This window comes from Coenobita brevimanus, chromosome 88, assembly GCF_032717465.1.
Source record: "Coenobita brevimanus isolate Jiangsu-jjx chromosome 88, ASM3271746v2, whole genome shotgun sequence".
Taxonomy (NCBI): Eukaryota; Metazoa; Arthropoda; class Malacostraca; order Decapoda; family Coenobitidae; genus Coenobita; species Coenobita brevimanus.
This window is the reverse complement of record NC_137041.1, coordinates 2,691,133-2,710,972: the sequence shown is the minus strand read 5'-3', so window position 1 is coordinate 2,710,972 and position 19,840 is coordinate 2,691,133. Positions and strand designations below refer to the sequence as shown.

Below are 19,840 nucleotides of genomic sequence, written 5' to 3'. Positions count from 1 at the left end.
CACTCTCTTCCCTCCCCTCACTTTCTCTCCCCTCCCGTTCCCTTAGCTTCATCTCTCCCTTTCCCTCCCCTTCCCTAAAATTCTCCCCTCCCCTCCCCCACTTCTCACTCTCTTCATATTCTCCTACCCCTTTTCCCTTCTTCATCATGTTATTTTCCACTCCTTTTTCCTATGCATCTTCCACATTGTTCTACCTTCTCTTCTTCCCCCGCTTTCTATTTCTTCTTCCTCACTTTCTTGTATTTCCTGTTTCTTACATTTTATTTCCTCTTCCTCCCCTTTCTTCTATTTCCTCCTCCTCCCCTGCTTTCTATTGTTTCCTTCTCCTCCTCCTCCTCCTCCTCTTTTTTTTTAAATCCTCCTCCTTTCCATTCCTTTCCTCTTCCCCTCACCCTCATTCTTACCTTTGTCCTTTTTATCCCTCCTATTCCTCCCTCCCCTCACTCTCCTCCTTTTTCTACCCTCTCTTCTCCCTCCTCAGTCTCTCTCTTCCCTCATCTTCTTTCTTTCACTAATGTCATCTCTCTCCCCACCTTTCTTATGAAAGGTTTCCCTTTCTTGTATCCTCTCTCTCTCTCTCTCTCTCTCTCTCTCTCTCTCTCTCTCTCTCTCTCTCTCTCTCTCTCTCTCTCTCTCTCTCTCACTTCCTACCTTCCTCTCATCTTCTTTTCCCCCCTTGCTCTCCCTCAGTCTCTCCAGTCATCCACTAATATCTCCCTACCTCCGTCTCTCCCCCCAGCGTTCCTCCAGCCCCTCCAATCTCTCCAGTCTCTCCTTCCTTCCTGGTGTCCCGTATATCAGTGTGGGATTTCCTCTGCTGCCGGCTTAACCACCTCTATTGTTACTCTTTCCTTTAGTCACCCCCTCCCTCTCCTCCTCCTCCTCCTGTCTTTTCCCTCCGCAACCCTTCTCCACACTTCTCATCAGCCCCTTCCCCTCCCTCATCCCACCTGTCCTATCGTCTGCTTTTGCCTCCTTCCTTCCCCTCCCCTACCGTCCTTCATTTGTCTGGCCTTTCCCCCTTTTTCCCTTTCACTATTTGTATTTTCTTCTACCGTCGTCCCTCTCTCTCTCTTCTTCCTTTTTACTCCACTTGCCTGCTTCTTCCTTCCTACCTCTCCTTTCCCCCTCGCCCTCCCTCTATCCCTCACCCCCTCTTTCCTATAGAGTCTAAGGTATAATAGAACGAGGGGTACTTAAGCCACCGCGACACCCTCAAATAACTTTAGTCTACCCTCCCCTCTTACCTACCCTCCTGATCGCAGTTTTCTTTCACTTCTTCCTCCCGTTTCCTCTTCCCATCCTCTATAGCTGAAGGTATATCTATCTATCTGCTCTCAATCTGTCTATTTATCTATATATACCGAATATAATCAGTTTTCAGTTCTACTAGGCCTCAGTGATTTTCCCTAGTGTTAGGATTTGCATTGAATGGTAAAGAAAGGGAAGAAGGTTAGGATGAGAATATGATGATAATGTGTCGATATTTTACCATTTTGTACAGAACGATATTAATTCCCCCCCCCCTCCCCCCGCACCCTCAGCCTTTTCCGTAATATCTCCATTTTCCCTCCACTTTATCCTTTTATTTTCCCTTCGTCTTTTCCCATAGAGCCGAACGTATAATAGAACGAGGAGTACTTAAGCCACCGCGACACCCCCTAATAACTTCAGTGCCCCCTCCCTTCCTCCTGCCTGTTTTCGTTTTCCGTTCTTTGCTTCTCTCTTTAATTTCTTTTTACCATTTTTTCTTCTTCATTGTCCCTCTTCTATTATTATTATTATTATTATTATTATTATTATTATTTCTAGTTTTTTTTTTTTTTTAATAATGTCACACATACGACGTTACTTTTAAACGGAATTCCCCTTTACTGTCCACGGCCAACAGTAATTCTTTGTGGATATCATGTAAATCACTGAACTTATCCTTCACCCTTTCAGCTTCTTATTACCATCATTCTTGACAGTGTTCTGTTTTACCCCCATTCCCATTGATTTCCTCCTTCCCCCAGCACTGTATCATCTCCCTTCCCCAGCTCTATCATCTCCCTTTCCCCATCCCTGTATCATCTCTCTTTCCCCAGCTCTGTATCATCTTACTTTCCCCATCCCTGTATCATCTCTCTTTCCCCAGCTCTGTAACATCTCCCTTTCCCCAGCTCTGTAACATCTCCCTTTCCCCAGCCTCCTCTAACTTCCCCATCCTTTCCCAGATTGAGAATACAATGGGTGAGAAGTTCGCCGTAAGGATTAGTCGTCTGGGGTTGATGACTCGGTTCTCTGAGCGGCCAGGACGAGTATATGACTACACCTATGACGATGATACCGGCCTTCTTGTCGCTGCGTCCTCGCCTGGTGAGTGCTTTGTGTGTGTGTGTGTGTGTGCGTGTGTGTGTGTGTGAGAGAGAGAGAGAGAGAGAGAACATGGCTGTTTTTGTGTGCTTATTAAATGTATCATCCCGTCATTCCTTCATCACCCACACCTCTCTCCTACAGGGCGTCTCACTTACGTCTACGAATACGATGAAACCGGACGATTGGTTACCGTTGTAGCGCCCACGGGGTCGCGTGTGGCCGTGGACTCGTGGATGGGCGGCGAGGGGTCGTACCGGAGTCTCAGTGTGGGCGTGGCAGGCTCGCAGGGACAACGCAACGCCCACACCCTCACCATGACAGGAAACTCTCGGGCGGTGTTCACGCAGGGTGAGTAGAAAACTGAAAAGCTTGTTATGTTCTAAGTTAAGCACAATATATACCTATTTACGCGAAATACTTCATCGTTTACTCTTTAACACAGTTGCTCATATGTTCACATTGCATTTTATATATAAACTTACGTGCATACGTATTCACACACACACACACACACACACACACACATTAACTAGCTCGCACACTCCTTTCAGTCACACACACACACACACACACACACACACACACACACACACACACACACACACACACACACATTAACTAGCTCGCACACTCCTTTCAGTCACACACACACACACACACACACACACACATTAACTAGCTCGCACACTCCTTTCAGTCACACACACACACACACACACACACACATTAACTAGCTCGCACACTCCTTTCAGTCACACACACACACACACACACACACACACATTAACTAGCTCGCACACTCCTTTCAGTCACACACACACACACACACACACATTAACTAGCTCGCACACTCCTTTCAGTCACACACACACACACACACACACAACCACTCTTACGTACAGTCACACCCTTTCACTCACTCGCAAACTCTGATTCACTCGCTTACACAGTCCTGACATGTTGACCGAGCCGAGACAAACGAGAGAACTGATCCCTCTGTTTACACTGGCAGTCAGCTGATCTCCACGTGACAGATCAGCTGACTCCTGTTTACATTACACTGGAGGCCTTGTTTACCCCCGGGCCTGGCAGTCAAACACATCATCTGTTGCTGATGTAGCGAGGGTCATGAGGCTGGAAACGATGGATTGGGAGTAAGACTGCGATTGTTGGATTAGGGTATTGGAAAACAGGTTGGTAATGAAGTATTTTAGTACTGAAAAATGGGACTAGGGTAAAAGGGAAGTGCTGTAGTAGTAGTAGTACTGAAAAAATAGGTTAATAAAGGAGTTTTAGTACAGGAAAATGGGTTGATCATGGAGTTTTCAGTGCTAGAGAATTGTATTGGGAGTAAAGCTCCGAGTGTTGGATTAGGGTACATTATTATTATTATTATTATTATTATTATTGTTGTTGTTGTATCATCATCATCTGGACATTGCCACTCCTCACCCTGCCCTAGGGTGGGAAAGGAGGTCCGAATGATGATGATGAATGAATATCATCATCATCATCATTATTATTAGTGCAGCGAATGTACTGCCGGATGAATGTTGTTCTATTCCTCATGGTTGTAGGACCATTGTGTGATGAAAGTTGACTTTATTGGGAATATGATTATAGTTAACTGAAGAGTTGATATTATAGCAAAGGTAATACTAGCATCGAGTTGGGAACACAGTATTTGTGATTGATGAGTTAGTGATACTGGCAAGGAAATTATGCTCAAGTTGTTATTGTTTTTGTTCATGCACTGTGTTTATTATTGAAGAGTGCTTGGTGTGTGTGTGTGTGTGTGTGTGTGTGCGCGGGTGCGTGTGTGATCTCGGGTGTCCGTACCTTTATGTGCATGAACAAGAGTGTGTGAACATGTGTGAACCTGTTTGCTGTGTGTGCGTATAGGTGATCGTATTTGTTGTGTTAGTATTTTTAATCGTGTATATTTGATATTAAGTATCATAAATCTCAGTGTATTTATGGTTTTTGTGCATTTGTATAGGTGTATTTGTAGGGTGTTTATGTCCGGTTTGTTTATGTGTGTATGCCTATTTTAAATATCCTACATTATCTCAGTGTATACATATTTGTGTGCGTTTGTGAATGTGTACAGGAAATTTGTGCGTCTCTGTGTGTGTGCGTGTGTGGACAAGGGCGTGGCAGTAGCTGGGTGAGGGAGGGGGGAGGGAGGGAGGGTACAGGAAATGAGACCTTGCATAATCCTACCAGCCTGCATCCTAAGCTTCTCTCCCTCTCTCCTCTCCTCTCTTTTCTCTCCTCTCCTCTTTTCTCTCCTCTATTCCATTCCATTCTTCTCTTTTCACATCTTTACTTGTCTTTTCCCCTCTTCTTCATTCTTCCTTTCCTGCCTTTTCCATTCTCTAAAAAAAATCGCGCCCCCAATTTTCCAATTTGTTTTTCTTTCTCTTTTCCTCTCCTCTTTTTTTTTTTTTTTTTTTTTTTTTTTTTTTTTTTGACTGCGCTCTCTTCTCCATTCTCCTCTTTTTGTGTCGCCATCCCTTTCCTTTTACTCTTCTTTTCTTGCCCTTTCTTACCTGTTCATTTTTTTCCTCTTTTACTCCTTTTTCCCGTCTTTTCCTTTTCTTTCCCTTTTAGTTCCGTCCCTGGAAAGGATTAGTAACGAGTATTGTATTACCATCCTTGCATCTCTCTCCATTTACTCGTTCTTCCACACCGTCCTTTATTCCTTTTTCCTCCCTTTCTCTCCCTCCACTTCATTTTTCCTTCTCTCATTCATTCTACAGTATTCCTTTCCTCTTAACTTCCACATCCTTCTTTCCTTTCTCTTTATTTTCTGACATTCTGTAGCTTTCCTCGCAGTTGTCCTTCGTCTCCCTTCTGCTCTGTTTCCCACGTCTCTTCTCATTTTGTAACCTCTCTCTTCGTTCACTGCTCCGCTCCCCTCCGTATCGTACTTCTTTCTCATCTTTTGCTCATCCTTCCGTCGTCACCTTTCCTCTTCTCCTCTCCTCTCTTCTCTTCTTCTGTCCTCTCCCCTCCTCTTGCCTTCCATATTCACCACAATGATTCTATATTTCCTTTGACCTTACAGAGCATCTACTCATCACCTCTATTTCCTTTCCTTCATTTCTCTCCCCCTTCCCTCGTTTCCCATCCCTTTCCCTAGTCTCCCATCCCTTTCCCTAGTCTCCCTTCCCATTCATCGTTTCCTTTTCCCTTCCCCATTCCTTCGTCTCCCTTTTCCATTCTCTCATCTCCTCATGCACTCTTCTATTTTTCTTATCAACCTCCATCCCTGTCCATCTTTACTCTTGTTTCTCATTTCCTCTCTTCCTTTCTTTCCCCTTCTCAAGTTATCTTCTTTCCTGTTTCATCTAGTTTCTTTCCTGTTCTCTCTTCTTTCCTTCCCCTTACTCCCTTCTCATCCCTTATCTTTTTCGTGCCTTTCCTCTCACCTTTCCTCTTCTTATCGTCCTTCCTATTCCATCTTCAGCTTCTTTCCTCCTCTCTCCATCCCTCCCATTTTCCTCATCCCTCATCTTTTTTCGTAGCTATCTTCCCTCCCACCATATATACATACCTTATATATGGCTCTCCCTTAGACACCACATTTCATAGGTTGCCAGGAGATAGCTTAGGCATCCCCTCTTTCCCCCTTACCTCGGTCCTTTTCCTTGTTTTCCTCTACTGTCCCTCTCCCCATTTCTTTCCTCTTCTCTCCCCCGTTTTCTTCCCGTTTCCCATCTCCATATCCCCTTTCACTCTTTCATTTACCATCCGCCCTCCCCCTTTCCACTCCTCTCCTCTCCTCTCCTTTCCTTATCTCTTTTCTCCTCCTCCTCCTCCTCCTCCTTCTCCTCCTCCACTTCTCTTCGCTCTCTCACCTCTGCCACATCATGTTTATTATAGTACCATACGACTCCCATACACACTCCACATCTGAGTTTTCTGATAGTCATTTCTCTTCCCGTTTAACCTCCTGATCTTTGCTTTCTCCCTATTTTTCTCCCTTTTGTCACCACATCTCCCCCTACCTTCCCCTCTGTTCCCCTTCTCTTGCTTCCCCGTTTCCTCACTCTCTTCCTCTGCTTCTCCCTTTTCTTCCTTCCTCTTCGTTCCCTTCTTCCTCTCCTCTCAGTCCCTTCCACGTCATATATATACAATCATGGTATATAACTTCCACAATACACACTCCATATCTGAACATTGTGGGCCTAGGCATCTCCCTCACACTTTTTCCACTCTTGCTTATTTGACATGGGAGGCATTTGGAGGTCCCCTGGTGAGTCTTACACGGGTTTACCCTCCATGTTTGTGTTTTCTGTGGCGGTCCTTCTCTGCTGTCCCGTTTTCTTTGTCTAGCTTTGTTTTCATCTGTGTTCTAGGTACTTTGTGCAGTCTCTCTCTCTCTCTCTCTCTCTCTCTCTCTCTCTCTCTCTCTCTCTTTTATCCGCTACTTTCGACGCATTGGTATTTCTCCCACTACTTCCTTCCCTTCCCATCTACCACAGTACCATCTCTCCCCCTCTCCCCACCCACCTAGATAACCTCCCCACCAATTTCCGGCCACAAACTGTTTCCGAAATGCCGTAGGGGGGAGGGGGAGAAAATGGGAAAGAGGGAGAAGTGGGAGGGGGAGAGAGAGGGGGGGGAAAGGTGGAGGGAAAAGAGGGGATAGGAGACAGGGGGAGAGGAGAAAGAGAATTAAGAAGTAGGGGAGGAAAGAAAGAAATGGGAAAATGTAAAGGGGAAAGTAGGGATAGAAATAATAGGAGAGGAAAGAGGGGAGAGGTAAAACTGGAAATGAGAGAGAGAGAGAGAGAGACCCTAGAGACCATTAGTGGGGTGTCAATCTTCGTTAGTAGGAAGGTCTTATTGAGCTGACCTCCCCCCTGCCCTTTTTATCTATCCACCACCTGTCCACTATCCTCTCCATCTTTCTCTCTCCATCCATCTCCGTCCAGCCAGTCTTTTATTCTGTCCACTTGCTGTATCTTATCTGTCTAAAGCTATCATTCTATCTCTTGTTCTCTCTCTCATCGCCGTCCAGTCGAGTTTTTTGTTTTTCCTCCACTACCTCGCTTTTTTACCTGCCTGTCTGGTTAATAATTCTCTGTCTGTCTATCTGTCTATATCTATCTCTGTCTATCTATCTATCTATCTGTGTTTATCCTTGGTGGGTGTTTGTAGTACACCCTCCATGTGCTAGCATATTTTGGCACCGCATCGATTGTTACATGTGAAGCCTCTGACACACACACACACACACACACACACACACACACACACACACACACACACACACACGACTAATGCACTGTTCCACACCAACACTCCAATCCACCCAGTTCGTACTTGACTAGCGTGGGGGAAAAGTTCATTCTGGCTGTCACTCATAAGGATTTTTATCCCAGCATCCATACTTTTATCCATTCTATCCTTCCATCCCTCTCTCTCTTCATGCCCATCCTTTGTCTATCCATCATCATCACTTTATCTGTCTATCCATCTATCTGTTCATTTCCAAACCATTATCCAGCCATCATCCGTCTCTGTTTATCTGTCTGGCCAATCTTTTTATCTGTGTCCATCCTCTGTCTGTTCATCTTCCATCTCTGTTTATCTGTTTATTCGTGTCCATCCATTTATCTATCCATCATCCACCTCTGTTTGTCTATCCATCTCTGTTCACGTCCATCCTTCTATCTACCCATCATCCATCTGTTTATCTATCTATCTATTCGTGTCCATCCTTCTGTCTAGCCATCATCCATCTCTTTCCGTATATCCATCTGTTCATGTCCATCCTTCTATCTAGCCATGATCCATCCTTATCTGTCTGTCTGTATCCATCCTATCTATCCATCATCCTTGTCCCTATCCATCTATTCAGCTCTCAGGCCTCCATCCAGCTTTTACCAACCACTAGGCGTGTTAGGACCCCCTAGGGAGACCAGGCTGGGGAAGGCAGAAGGGAGAGGGAAGAGAGAGAAGAGGGAGGAGGAAGGAAGGAAGGAGGGTAGGAAGAGAGGAGATGGGGGAGTGCATGGGAGAGGAGGGAAGAAAGATGAAGAAGACAGAGAGGAGATGGGGAAGTGAGAGAGGAGGGAGGGTAGGGAAGAAAGAGGAAGGGAGAGAGAGAGAGAGAATACCTAGCTGGGAATCTTAGAGGCAAAAGTAGTCATGTTTTGTATACAGATTCTTCCACATATCTCTACATTTCCTAGGAACCATACCCATCCTGTAGCCTTTTTGCACTTCCAGTTAGTCTCTCTCTCCCCTCTCTCTCTCTCTCTCTCTCTCTCTCTCTCTCTCGCCTGTATCCGAGCGAGGGCCGAAATCAACTTAAAACCGGCAACGTACACCTTTACCGTCCGCGTAAAATTGAAATTGAGCCGTAACACCGGTGAGAGAGAGAGAGAGAGAGAGAGAGTTGTAAAGAGCAAGTGTCGTAAAGGCAAGGAATATAGGAAATGAGAGTGAGATTAAGTGAGAAAGGAGGAATGAGATTAAGGTGGGATTGTGAATTGTATATGATGAGAGAAAGCAAGGAGTAGGAATAATGAGAGAGAGAGATAGAAAGAGAGAGTCATAAAAAGGAAATTGGAGGAAACAGGGAGTCAGAGTAAACAAGTGGAAAATAGTGTGTTAGAGCAAGGAGAGAGAGAGAGAGAGAGAGTGGTTGTATAAAGCAAATAACGTGTAAAGGCAAGAACAGGATGAATGAGAGGAAGGACAAGCAGTAAAAGAGGAACTAAAAGACAGCGTAAATCTGGAGACAAAGGAATGTGTATGAGAGAGAGAGAGAGAAGGAGGGAGGGAGGGAGGCAGATAGTTGGCTAGATAGATAACAAGACAAGGAAATAGAGAGGAGGCGGGAGAGATCAGGCAAAGATAGATCAATGTAGATAGATACAAAGATAAGCAAAGAAGAGGACAAGATAACGGTACAAAACTTAATAGATAGTCGAGAGAAAAATGGGTAAATAGGTAGATAGATAGAGGGGGGTGGAGGAAGGGGGGTTAAGGGATCGGTGCCCCCCTGTACAGTACGTTTTATCAGGGGGCTGCGTGAGTTCATAAGCCCTTTATTGCTTGTTTTACTTACATTACTGGAGAGAGAGAGAGAGAGAGAGAGAGAGACGAAGAAAAAGAATATAAAGAAATCCTGAAACTGATACACGATAGACAGAGACGTGGAGTAGATAAAGTAGTGCCCAGATAGTACGATTAATACGAGAGAGAGAGAGAGAGAGAGAGAGAGAGAGACTGGAAGAAAAAGAATATAAAGAAATCCTGAAACTGATACACGATAGACAGAGACGTGGAGTAGATAAAGTAGTGCCCAGATAGTACGATTAATACGAGAGAGAGAGAGAGAGAGGTGATATTGGAAGAAATACATTGTAGAGAGAACCTGAAACTGATACACGATAGACAGAGAGGTGGAATAGATAAAATTAGTGCCCAGATAGGTAGATAGATACAGTATACAGTAGGTAAAGAAGTGTGTGGGTGAAGTAGAGAACGCTGAAAAGGAGACAAAGAAACCATAGGTAGATAGCATACGGATTGACTTATGGAGAGGCAGATAGACAGACAAAATGGTAGCGATAGACATGTACACGTAGATAGATAGATAGGCGCTCACGAAGACACACCTATAGATATCAAGAGAGAGAGAGAGATAGAGGGGATCGATAGAGGTAGTCATACGTATAGACACCGAGAGACAAATAGATATAGAGGAAGGAGACAACTAAATATCTGTTGAAAATTACAGAGGCAGACAAACATACAGACCCCGATAGACAGTTATAGACAGATAGATAGAGGGAGGAAGGGAATGTTGATTAAATATTAGACACGAATGCCGATAAACAAACAGGAAAATAACTAAATCTCGGTTGAAGATTAAACCCAAGTAAAAAAACACCGGTAGACAGACAGACAGACAGATGGAGGGATAGACAGATAGATAGATGGAGGGATGGGCGCCCCCCGTACGTTTTATCAGGAGAGGTCACTGGGGCGGGGGGCAAGGGGGGCTCTGTGCGTGAGTTCATAAGCCCCTTTACTGCTTGTTTTACTACCCCGGCAATTGCGTCTTACGAGAGCGTGCTTAGGCTGGACCAGAGCCGAGGGGGTTTATGGCAGCGATGTGGATGAGTGAGGATGTGGATAGCTAGGGTGTGTGGATAGGTGGGTGGATGTGGATAGCTAGGGTGTGTGGATCTGGATAGTTGGTGTGTGTGGATGTGGATAGGCGGTTGGGTGGATGTGGATTGTGGTTTTGTGCATAGGTGAGGATGTGGGTGGTGTGTGTGTGGATGTGGATAGCTAGGGTGTGTGGATGTGGAATAGGTGTGTGTGGGTAGCTGGAGTATGTGGATGTGGATAGTTGGTGTGTGTGGATATAGATAGGTCTAGCTGGGGAGGATGGGAGGTTAAGTGTGTGTGTGTGTGTGGTATTGAGTGTTTGGTTGCTGGATGAATGTGTTGTAGGGGTGTGTATGGATGCTGGGTAAGTAGATGGATATGAACAGATATACAGTATACGTGTGTGGATGGAATGTGGGTAGATGGGTGTGTGGATGCTGAGTGAGTGCGGGTTTCATTGTTGCTGTTGGCTGTGGTGGTGGTGGAGGAATGTGGTTGGTGATGATGACGATGACAACCCAATTTGTCTTTGTGATAGTGAGATGCAGGAAGTGGGAGAGGTGGGGTCGCGTTATAGTTAGGTCAGAGAGAGAAGTGGAAGGGTTAGAGATAAAGAAAACAAAGAGGATTGTAAATAGAAGGGAATAGGAAGGTAGGTAGACGCATTATGAGAGAGAGAGAGAGAGAGAGAGAGACGCCACCCCCCAGTCTGCCTCCCTCGTGCCTCAAATCAACTCGGATTTTTAGGCAATCTCGGGGAAATGGTCTGCCTGAACCCCGTCGCTCCATCTTAGGCAGCAGGGATGGGCAGGCAGATGGAATAGGCAACATGGAATAGGCAGGCAGGTAGGATAGGAGGTGATAGGCAGGCAAAATTGATAGGCGGGAAGATGAGATACGCAGCTATGGGTGTGCAGGGATAGGCAGGCAGGAAGGTAAGATTGAGAGATATATGGAATAGATAGATAAGACAGGCAAATGGGATAGATAAGGAGGCAGGGGGGGGAGGTGGTATAGGCAGCTGTGATTATGCAGGGATAGGCAGGGGATAGGTGGAGAGTTAGGCAGGGAGGAACTTAGGTAAACTAGCAGGAGGAAGAGAGGGACTTACAGACTGTGATGACCTAAGGCGACATGCAAAAAATGAGTGACCTTGACTTCAGGGTCCTTTACAGCTCGGCTTCAGGTAGGTGGTAGTGGCTGTTGGAAGTTTTTCTTTTATCAAAATTGTTCTTGGACAATTTTACGGCTTTCTAGTCATTTTTATATTTCTTCAAATTCATCCCCTCCATTAGGCCCAGTTCCCATAATTTTAAAAAATGTCAATTTCAGTTTCCTGAATTCATGTTATTTTTTTTCACTTCCTCTTATTCAAATTCACTTTTATTCCCATCATTTCCGGCGGTCGTTAGTCCTGCAGTTTCCCGCCATTTCTCGCCATGACTAGTCACTTGGTCAATACCCGAGCACTTTTTTTTTTTTTTTTTTCCTTTTTTGCCTTTTTGTGGCCAGTAACGTGTCATGGCCAAGTTTTATGTCCAGGTGATGGCCATGTTATGTCCACTTTGCTGCCGACCTTTGGGTGTGTTGTAAAGTGGTAAGTGGCGCTGGTTAATGGCGGAATAATTAAGGGGCATTTAAGTGCAATTAGTTGGTGAATACTTGAATTATTAGAGGGCAAAATGGGACAGGGAATTATATCGATTGGTTTGTACCTGTATCCGTCTCTTTATGTCCGTCTATCTATTACTTTATATATCTGTTTGTCAGCCAGTGTAACTATTTCCATCTGTCTGTCCATCCCTCTCTCCGTTTATATCTGTCTATAATTGAAGTGCAGAATGGCTGAATTATGTGAGGGTAATTAGTTAAATAATTTTGTATATTGTAAACTGGTAAATGGGTCTGGATAATGAACACATAACGAAGAGAGAGAGAGAGAGAGAATAATGGATTTAAATCTTCCCTCGGCACAGCACTTGCAGCCATCGAATTTATGTATCCATTTCCCCTCTTGTACCCTTCTGTCAATACGGACGAGGGGGGAAACAAACCTTATCTAACAGCCTGACCGGGCCGGGACTCGAACTCGCGTCCTTACAAATAGTGGCCACTTTTATGCCCACTTTACTGCGAAGCCGTTAGTGTGTGTGAGCTTTGATGATGGAGGAAGTTGTAAAGTGTGTGTGTGAAAAGTGGAAGGAGAGAGAGAGGGACGAATTGCAAAGTTGAAGAATTATGGGAGTTTGAGAGAGTTGCATACATATACAGACCTTAAGGTACCTTTCCAGGCGGCCTTAATATTGTTAATAATAATAATTTAAAAAAAAAAAAAGTGTCCTAGATGTTCAAGGTAGGAAAGCAGAAAATTCTCTCTCTCTCTCTCTCTCTCTCTCTCTCTCTCTCTCTCTCTCTCTCTTTTACATGTCTGTCCCTTGTGAGATAAGACTCCTCTCTCCCTCTTATCTCTCTCACTATCTTTATTTAATTTCCTGAGTGCCTGAAACTCCCCCCCAGTCGGTTATCTTGGAATCTCGGTATTATCAGACGCCATCTCCCCTCTCTCACTCGCTCTCTTTCTCTCTTAGTTCTCTCTCGCTTTCTTCGTTGGGCCAGAGGTGTTCTTCCTTTCAACCCGTGTTAGTCTCTCTCTCTCTCTCTCTCTCTTCCCCCCAAGTCTTCACCCTCTTTCCACATCTTCCCTCGTCCCAGAGAGAGAGAGACATAAGGAAGGGGGAAGGTTGTAGGAGAGAGAGAGAGAGAGAGAGAGACACTGAAGGGGGAGGGCTGTAGGATAGGGGGGTAAGGAGAGAGTGAAAGGACTGGAGAAGGGGAGAGGTAGATTGTTGATGTGTGATAATGCATGTACTTTGGCTATCGTGGGAGGGGGATTGGCCATCTACTCCCCTCATTTAGTTGTACCGAAAATAGATTCGTGTCGGGACCGTGGACGTAGACTCCCCAGCACCTCCACCGAACATCTGCAGAATTTTTCATGGTTTGAGTTCACAATACACAATACCGGCATTTTGTGTGTGTGTGTGTGTGAGAGAGAGAGAGAGAGAGAGAGATTGAATAATTTCACGAATGGTGCAATATAAATGGTGCTGTGCACATCATGACCATCACCATTAGCATAAATCATCGTCGTTGTCGTCGTCATCATCATTTACCGTTAGAACAGTAATTTTTTTTTTTAATCGCTAATTTTGTTACCATTTAGATTAATTCCTTATTCATTCCTTTTCATTTTTTTCTTCTTTTTTATTATTTTGTCTTATAGTATTCACCTCTCTCTCTCTCTCTCTCTCTCTCTCTCTCTCTCTCTCTCTCTCTCTCTCTCTCCCATAATATAGTATTCAAAACCATAGGGACATCAGTCAGTCAGATGTAGGGAAGCTTTTCATAATTGACGTCCTCTTTATCTACCCTTCTCCTTTCTTCTTTTCTTCTCTCTCTTCTTTTGCTTAATGTATGCCTCTGTCTAATTTGTCGATGTGCGGAGTACGTAAGTGAACTTTTTTCTCTATGGGTCTTCCTCTCATCTCTTGTGTGTATCAGTCTTTTAAATATGTGTATATCCTTATCTATCAGTATATGTAGTTATCTATATCAGTCTTCAAAATATCTATATGTATAACCTTATCTATCAGTATATGTATTTATCTAATCTTAGGCACCAAGCCATCTATCTACGTAAACGAGTAGATTTACGTCTCGATCTACTTCTACTTCTCCTGCTCCCAGTCTCCTTTCCTTCCGGTAATTCTTTCTCCCATTTATAATATTCAAAGCCCCAGGGACATTAACCAATCAGGGGCCTGGAAGCTTTCATCATTGACCAATCAGGGACGCCCTCTCTGATCCATCCTATTTTTCCTTTTATTTCTCCTCTAAATACGTTTCGGTTCGTTTCATATCGATGTCGTTCGGTATTAGTAAAATTTTATGTTGATCTTACTTTCTGCTTTGTTTTCGTTTTGCATCGTTTTTCTGTATTCTTCCCACTCCTGTGAATCTGTTATGTATATTTAGTTTCATATTGTTTAGCTCATATTTTCGTTTTTCAAGTGTTACGTTTGTGTAAGCACGTTTTTATGTCGATTTTTTATACCATTATTTTTTGTTGCACGTTAGGTTTGTTATATTAGGTATCTCACTTCCTTTTTTTTTTTTTTTTTTTTTTTTTTTTTTTTTTTGTCAGAGTTGCGTTCAGTGTTTTGGTTTCTCGCGGTAATTATCATCATCGTCGTCCTTGTCCCTTTCCTTTCCTCTTTCTCTGAACGTTACTCTTTCTTATCGCTTCCTCTGTATTTTGTTCTGCTCATTTCCCTTCTCTTCCATCTTTATTACCATCGTCCCTTCCGTTTCCCTACCCTTCCATTCCTTCTTCCCACTTTACCTCCCCCCCATCTCCATCCCTCTCCTCCCCTTGCTTCCCCTCTTTCATCATCCCCTTCCATCTCTCCCCCTCCCCTCCCCCGCCCCCAGTGATCAAAGGGATGAGTGTGACAGACGTAGGCCATTTTGAGGCACGTGGATGCTTTACCCTACAGCTGTCTTATATCACCCTTCCTTTTACCCCTCGTCTTCCTTCTCCCCCTCGTCTTCCTTCTCCTCCTCCTCCTTCCCACTAGCTTTCATTCCCCTTCAGTTTACTTCTCTCAGCTTTGATACTCTACTCGTCTCCTGTATTCCGCCTTTCTTATCTCTCTCCTTCCTCTCCTCACATCCTCTTTACTTCTCCATTTCAGTTCACCTCACGTTTTCCCTTTCATTCCTCTACCTTTCTGTCTCCCTTCCCCTCCCCTCCTCTGTCTAGCCCCTCTACTCCTTTTTGTCATTCCCCCTCCCCTTCCCTCCTTTCCTCTTCTCTTCCTAGCCCTTCCTTCCGCCCCTTCCTCCATTTTTTCTTTTCCCCTCCCAGCCCACGTCTGCTCAGATCAAAGGTATGGGCGTGACAGAAGTGGGTCAGCCTAAGACACTTGCCTGCTTCGGGCGCTAGAAAGGAGACAAGAAAAAATAGAAGGAATATAAAAAGAACAAGAGCAAATATAACCCAAATAAAAACGGAAATGGACAATACAGACACAAATTAAAGCAGTGTAACAAACACGATGGTTAAAAAAAAAAAAAAAAAAAAAAAAAAAAAAAAGCTGATGACAAAGTGCAATAAAACGAGGAAAAAACAAAAAATATAAACAAGGAAGATAGAGAAAAAGTATGGAGGTAGTAGAGAAGAGAGGTATTATTATTATTGTTGTGGGGTCGGGGTTGTGCCAGTTACATTTGAACGTGAACCCAGTGGACTGCAGTCTGAAAAGTAGATATTACAGAGGTTATTGCATCAGAGGAGATTTGTTTTCTTAGTGCATCTCTCTCTCTCTCTCTCTCTCTCTCTCTCTCTCTCTCTCTCTCTCTCTCTCTCTCTCTAAAACACTGCATCCACCCCACCCTTATCTCTCACCACCCCACCCCATCCAACTTAACGTAAGATCAGGACTCATTTTCGCTCTTACATCCTCTTTACCTTAGGCTCTTAATCCCCTGGCACTCTTACCTCGAGAGCCCTTAATTCTCTTTCTTGATTAGTCCCATTATTTTTCGTCTGCTATTGGATTCCTTGGAAATTAAGGGATCGGGTGAGATATGTTTACGTTTGGCCGAGTGAGGGGATGCGAGCCTTTTTAATTACGCGCCTGAAGACTTTTTTTTTGGGGGGGATTGATGTGGGTGCGTTGTTCTTTTGGGCTAAAGTTTTGATTGGATGATGATGGTTGTTACTATTAGTAGTGGTATCAGTATTATTATTACAGCATTATTTTTTACAGCCTTCTAGAGAGAGTCAGAACCTAATTTCCTGTTTACCATGTCTTTTTTACCGGGAAAAGTTATTTGGGTAGCTACTCAGTTCACTTTAACGGAGCGAAATTGTCATCGCTCCATCATGAACGTTGAGCTGTTACAGTAGAGTTTCATTTGGATATGGTGCTAGTCACGAAGAAGTTCCATGGAGTTTATGTTGAGCCGTAGTATTGTATTGTTCTGCCACTGAGCTACATGAAAGAAGCTAAGGTACGTGTAATAATAATAATCCGCCTGTTAAGGTTAATAGTATTCCGCCTATTAAGGTTTCTTATCTATCTATTGCCAGACGCCTTCATCCCGCAAGGGATGGCCACAAACAAATCGCCTCCATATCGCCCTGTCCCCCGTCATTTCATTGCCCTTCTCCCATCTCACACCTCCCTCTCTCATATACCTCTCCACTTCATCCCTCCATCTCATCCATGTCCTCCACCTCACTCAGCTCTCCTCGTTAGTCTCTCACTCTCCATCCTCTCCACATGGCCAAACCACCTCTGTGTGTTTCTCCTAACGCTTCCTATCACATCCCCATCCACACCGCAACGATCCTTCACTTTCTCATCTGTCAGTCTGTCTCTCCGTGTGACTCCACATGCTTCTCTCAAATAACTCATTTAATGCTTATTATGTGATAAATTCTGCCTAGGACTGCATGCATGTTAAAAATAATTTTGCTGTGGTTTTAGGATATTGATGTTTATTTTTTAAATGCTTTTTCGAAAAGAGGTTTTGGCGGCAAGTATTTTAATTCCTAATCGCTCTTTTTCGTTCGGTTTATCATGTTTCTCTTCGTTTTTTCCCATCCTCTTTTATGTCCCATTTAGTTTTCCCTGTCTTTATCTTTTTCATTCGTTTGTATCTTTATCATGTTTCTCATATGGTAATTTCCAGTTTTATGCCTAACTCTTGCCCAGTTTATTGGTCTCGTCTGTTACGGTTGTTAAATTTTACACACACGCACGCACACGCTTGCACCTACATGCACACATATATACATGCATATTCTCTCTCTCTCTCTCTCTCTCTCTCTCTCTAAAGCTCAGACTCCCAGCACATATCTAAGACCTGTCAGTCTTAAATGTACATTATCTTGACGCTTTGTCAGTTATAAATTACGTGATTTATTGTGCGTTGACATTTGTTTTCTTCAGGCTATTTTATTTATTACGCTGGGTGGTAACCATATAACCAAACCATACGTGCTCCCTACGTGTCAACAAGTGAGTTGGTGGAGGATTAGTGCCCCTCCCCATAAAACAAATAACTCAGAGTCAAATGGCCACCCCTTACGGAACTGTGGCGTCTGGCAATAGATAGAATAGATAGATAGTTCCTGGAAGAATACGTAAATGTTAAGTAGCTGCGATAGGTATACTGCATTGGCAAGTTGCATGTTAAACGGTAGTAGCCTAAAACACACAAAATCGTGAATCGTATTGAACTAAAAGAGGTACGGCAATATTTGGGTTATGCAGGGAACTACTACTTACGCGCACTAGACAAGCCAAGATCTACAGCTGTCATGCGTCCGGAAGTTGCGAGTATCCTGAAGGTATGAAGTGGTGACGAGTGCTAGAACTTTGCCTAAAGTTGGATTTACAGAAAGGACAGTGGATATTATTGGCTTCCTACCTCATCAAGACTTCATCGTGGGACGAAATATGTGTAATGAAAGCGAAGATGGATGCTACAGTGATAAGGAGCAACGAAAATAAATTGAGCTGTCCTTGGTTTGTATTCCATGGCTAAGCACGGTAGGCTGTCGTGAGCTTACTGTAGATGATGATTCTTAGATGAATAAATATAGCTAGCTACCGTGAATATTTTAAGTTGAAAAAATAAACTGCACGATAAAGAGGATTAAAATAGCCTACACCAGTGGTCTTATATTGCAAAGAAATAAGGAAGGTAATCAAATGTTACGCGCAGTGGACATTTACTGCGTCTTGGGCGGGAACCGGAAGCAGAGAAGGGGGGTATCTTGAAAGTGTGTGATTATGTGCTCGCTCTTCAACGATGTTCCTTAATTTTGGATAGTTACAGGAAGGATAGTGAACTTTAGTGACTTCATTTCTCATCATGAATTCATCGAAGGACGAAATATGTGCAGTGAAGACTACAGTTAATAGGAGCGATGAATAAAAAGGTATGTGTCGCCCTGCTCTGGGTTTGTATTCATCCGCGTCCATGGCTGATGATGCCTAGTGATGCTCAGATTATAAATAATTATATTAATATAGATCGTTGCCATAAATGTATTAGACTAAAACAGTGCACGGCAAACGGCATTTAAATACACCCGTGATATTGTTTTGCCGATAATTAAGGCATACTGTAGTGTTTGGGCGTGAGAGGGAACTACTTCGTTACGCGCAGTGGGCGAGAAACGGAAGCAGAATGAGCGAGTACCTTAGGAGTGTTAGGTGAAATTCTTGCTCTCCAACGATTTCCCCAAATTTCGGCTAGGTAATGGAAGGATAGTGGACTTTCGTGACTTCCTATTGCATCATGAATTAATCAAGAGGAGGAATACGTGTCATCATAGCGGAGATCGTTGTTAACAGCGATAAGGAGCGACGAAAATAAGGTTCGTTTTTCCCCAGAGTTTCTTCTCCTCCCCTCGACTTCATCCACTACCTTTGCAAGTTATCGTTACTGTTTCACCTCATTGTTATCCCTCGTGATACTTATTTCTGTAAATATCAACATAGATGATATAAATAACACTCAAGAGAATATTAATGTGTGATAAAGCAGAAATTAACTTCTGAAGATTCTAGAAAGCGTTGAGGAGTGAGCCTGTTGCAAGTGTGTATTCCTCCGCCACCGTGAGGTTCTCTCTCTCTCTCCTGGCCATGTAATTGTAAAGAAGTTGACCTGATGTTATTAAGAAAAAATAACGAGATGTTTGTTAATAGAAGTAATTGAGATGTATTTAATATATTAACGATTCAAGTGTACTGAGTAGAGGATTACTTGGCTTCAGGCGTAATTAAGAACAAATTGCCTTCAGGTGTAATAAAGACGAATTAGACCATGTGCAATTGATAGAGAGCAAGTTGACGTTAGGTATATTTAAGAAAAAACTGGCAGTGTGCAATTAGGAACAAATTGATTTCAGTTAACAAACTAAGTTAATGGAGAAAACAAAATTGACCAGGTGTTTTTTGCGGTAGTTTATCAGCTGCTTGAAATATGAGATTAATTGCGAAAACCAATCAGTGGCACAAGTGTGTGTGTGTGTGTGTGTGTGTGTGTGTCACGAGAGAGAATCTCAGTAAGTTACTTTGTGTTGCTTGTTGAAGAGATCTTACTCAGTACGTTACATTGTTAAATAAGAGAGAGAATCTCAGTACGTTACTTTGTTAAATTAGAGAATATTCTGCATTTACCGGTATATGTTCCTCTGTTGAAAATTTTTTGTTTTAAAATCAAATGACCTTTTCTTAGAATGTGACTCACGAGAGTGGGCTTT

The 19,840-nt window shown here is 43.4% G+C and overlaps 1 protein-coding gene across 1 annotated transcript in view; it reads left to right on the top strand.

Annotated features, from left to right (window-relative positions):
• Ten-a (Teneurin-a transmembrane protein) overlaps positions 1-19,840 on the top strand; it is a 475,834-nt gene that overhangs the window by 407,364 nt on the left and 48,630 nt on the right. The window contains 2 exon segments of the mRNA XM_080281215.1: positions 2,217-2,358; positions 2,500-2,706. Coding sequence (XP_080137341.1) covers positions 2,217-2,358; positions 2,500-2,706 — 349 coding nt within the window.